General features: G+C 34.7%; 1 protein-coding gene across 4 annotated transcripts in view; it reads left to right on the forward strand.

Annotated features, from left to right (window-relative positions):
• The window catches only part of LOC122263353 (uncharacterized), a 57,088-nt gene that overhangs the window by 34,897 nt on the left and 19,691 nt on the right, over positions 1–2,500 (forward strand). For all 4 annotated transcript variants that reach the window (XM_086548951.1, XM_086548952.1, XM_086548953.1 and 1 more), the window contains one exon: positions 16–132. In XM_086548951.1, the coding sequence (XP_086405077.1) occupies positions 16–132 (117 nt within the window). The remainder of the gene's footprint in view (positions 1–15; positions 133–2,500) is intronic.

The raw sequence follows: 2,500 nt of genomic DNA on the forward strand, positions 1-2,500 counted from the left end.
CCCCCCCTCCGGCAGGCGAAGGCACCAACCAGACGTCTGCAAGTCCAAGCGAAGGTGGCAAGACCGAAGACAGCAACGCAACGGGTTACGTCACGCCAGCTCCCAGTAGCAGCAATTCCGAACTCTCTGACCGTGAGTTGGTTGTCCCGAGAAGATTTCCCGAAGGATTTGGTTGAGTTTGGTTGTGTTTTGGGGGGAATTCTTGACGGTTGATGGTTGACGGTTGAGTTGATTCGAGTTGAAGATCGGAATGGAGAGCGGAAGGTCAGCTGGCCCTTCGTTTAAGTTATCGGTGCCACGATAGAAATGAAAGTGGGAATGATGATAAAAGAAGTAAAAATGAGGATAGTCAGATTGCGAATGAAGTCGATTTGAAACGCTGGATAAGATGGCGATAGCTTTAGGATAAGATTAATGAAAAAGAGAGAAAAACAAATAAACATTATGATAATTATAAAACTCCAAACCAAACCGAATCAAATCCACAAGACAAAACATTTACAACATCTACGCTCACATAAAAGATCAAAGCGAGAAAAATAAATAGCCAACACTCGTTAAATGAAGCCATTATGTACAGTTCGAATCGAGAACAAAAACAAACATTTACAAAAACTCACCGCTTTCATAACAGCCGTTCGCGTAAACAAATCCAGTTGAAATCCGGATAGAGAACCTCTGGAATATATTTGTTCGAAAGCCGATGAAATGAAGAGGAAAAATAATACAAACTAGATAAAAAAAAAAAAAAACAGAGTTGGAAAGGATAAGCAGGAAAAAAAAAGACTAATTAGCTAATGGTCGAGATAAATACTTGTATTTACCTTTGCCGAGAAACGTGAATTTTGTATTCTTTCATGATTTTTTTTCAGTTAGTCGTAATTAAAACTACCATTCACATTTCACTGCCCTTATAGCGTTCATGTTGATGCCGATATCATTTTTCATTATTAGCGGTATCATCCTTATCATCACTGGTATAATCATACTAATGGTACTAATTATAGTAACAGTAGCAACATATCTATTAATTATATTTTCCATAATTATCATCATTAATGTAATTCCTATCATTCCTACTTTCCCTTCTAACCTTAAACCAAAAGATATAACCAAATCTAACTAACCCTATCTAACCTAACACAATTCAATCTAATATCTAACTTACTCTTCTCTCATCTAAACTTGGCTAAATTTAACCCAATCAAACTTCCAAATCCAATGAACTCTAAAACCCAAAAATCACACATTAACGGAAAAAAAAGTTATACAAGCCACTCGAAATCTGAAAACTCTAAACAAGTCACAAGAAGTATTCGATAATAACACTTGATGACGTTGTGAGTTTTCATTTGAAAAAAACAAACAAACAAACAAACAAACAAAAAAAAACGACATTTAGTCAAGTAAATGAAATGTTTTTTAACACAAAACATTAATATAGAATGCAATGAAATGGTCTTAAAAAGGAAAAGGACAGTGTATATGGACACATGGCATCTTAATTTAGAAAAAACAAACATGCAAGAAACGATATGTCTAAAATAAGGAAAAATATTTAAAAACAGAAAGAATGAGAATATTAGTAAGAAAACTTGACGAGAAGACAAAAAAGAAGAAGAAAAATGAAGTAAAATGATGAAATGAGGAAACAAGAGTACATTTTACGTGTGTGTATGTGTGTGCGTGTGTGTGTGTGCGTGCGTGCGTGCGTGCGTGTGTGTGTGTGTGTGTGTGTGTGTGTGTGTGTATGTGTGTGTGTGTGTTGCACGCCATTTCATGTCTTCGGTACACAATTCAAGGTAATGGAAAGAAAACGCAAGGCAATGAAAAACTTGATTGTATCAGAGGCAGCCTTAATGGTAAAGATAGCAGGAAGACAAAGAAGAGGAAGAGTAAGAGGAAGAATGAAGAAGGGAGAGGAGAATGAGATAGAGGAAAGAGAAAGAAGAAAAAGAGAAGGAGAAGGATAGAGGAAGAAGAGAAGAAGAAGAAGAAGAAGAAAATATGAAGAGGATAAAAGAATGAGAGAAGAAGAAGAGAGGAAAGAGAGAGAAAAAAATGAATGAAGAAAAAAAAAGATGAGAAAGATGAGAAAGAGAGAAACAGAGAGAGAAAAAGAGAGAAGAGAAAAAGTAAGAAGTATGAAAGAAAAGAAAGAGAATAAAATGAGGGAGAAAAGAAAGGAGAAGAAACATAATATATGAAGAAAAAGAAAATCCAGAAGAAAAACAACAACAAAAAATATAATCAAAAGAATAAAAAAAAAAACAGAAAACAAAGCAAAACTGAGAAGAAAAATTAAATTAAAAAATAAGAAGAAGAAAAAAAAGGGAAAACGAATAAGATTATGAACAATCAAAAACAAGAAGAAACAAACAGACTAACAGACACACACTCTAACCAAAAGACAGACCAATTTTCTCATAAATACCAAAGCAGACAGACAGACATTACCCGGAATTACACAAGCACGAAATTGCATGACTTGTGACACTTC

Source organism: Penaeus japonicus, unplaced genomic scaffold (genome assembly GCF_977035675.1).
Source record: "Penaeus japonicus unplaced genomic scaffold, GWHDUDI00000001_assembly GWHDUDI00000021, whole genome shotgun sequence".
In the NCBI taxonomy this organism is placed as follows: Eukaryota; Metazoa; Arthropoda; class Malacostraca; order Decapoda; family Penaeidae; genus Penaeus; species Penaeus japonicus.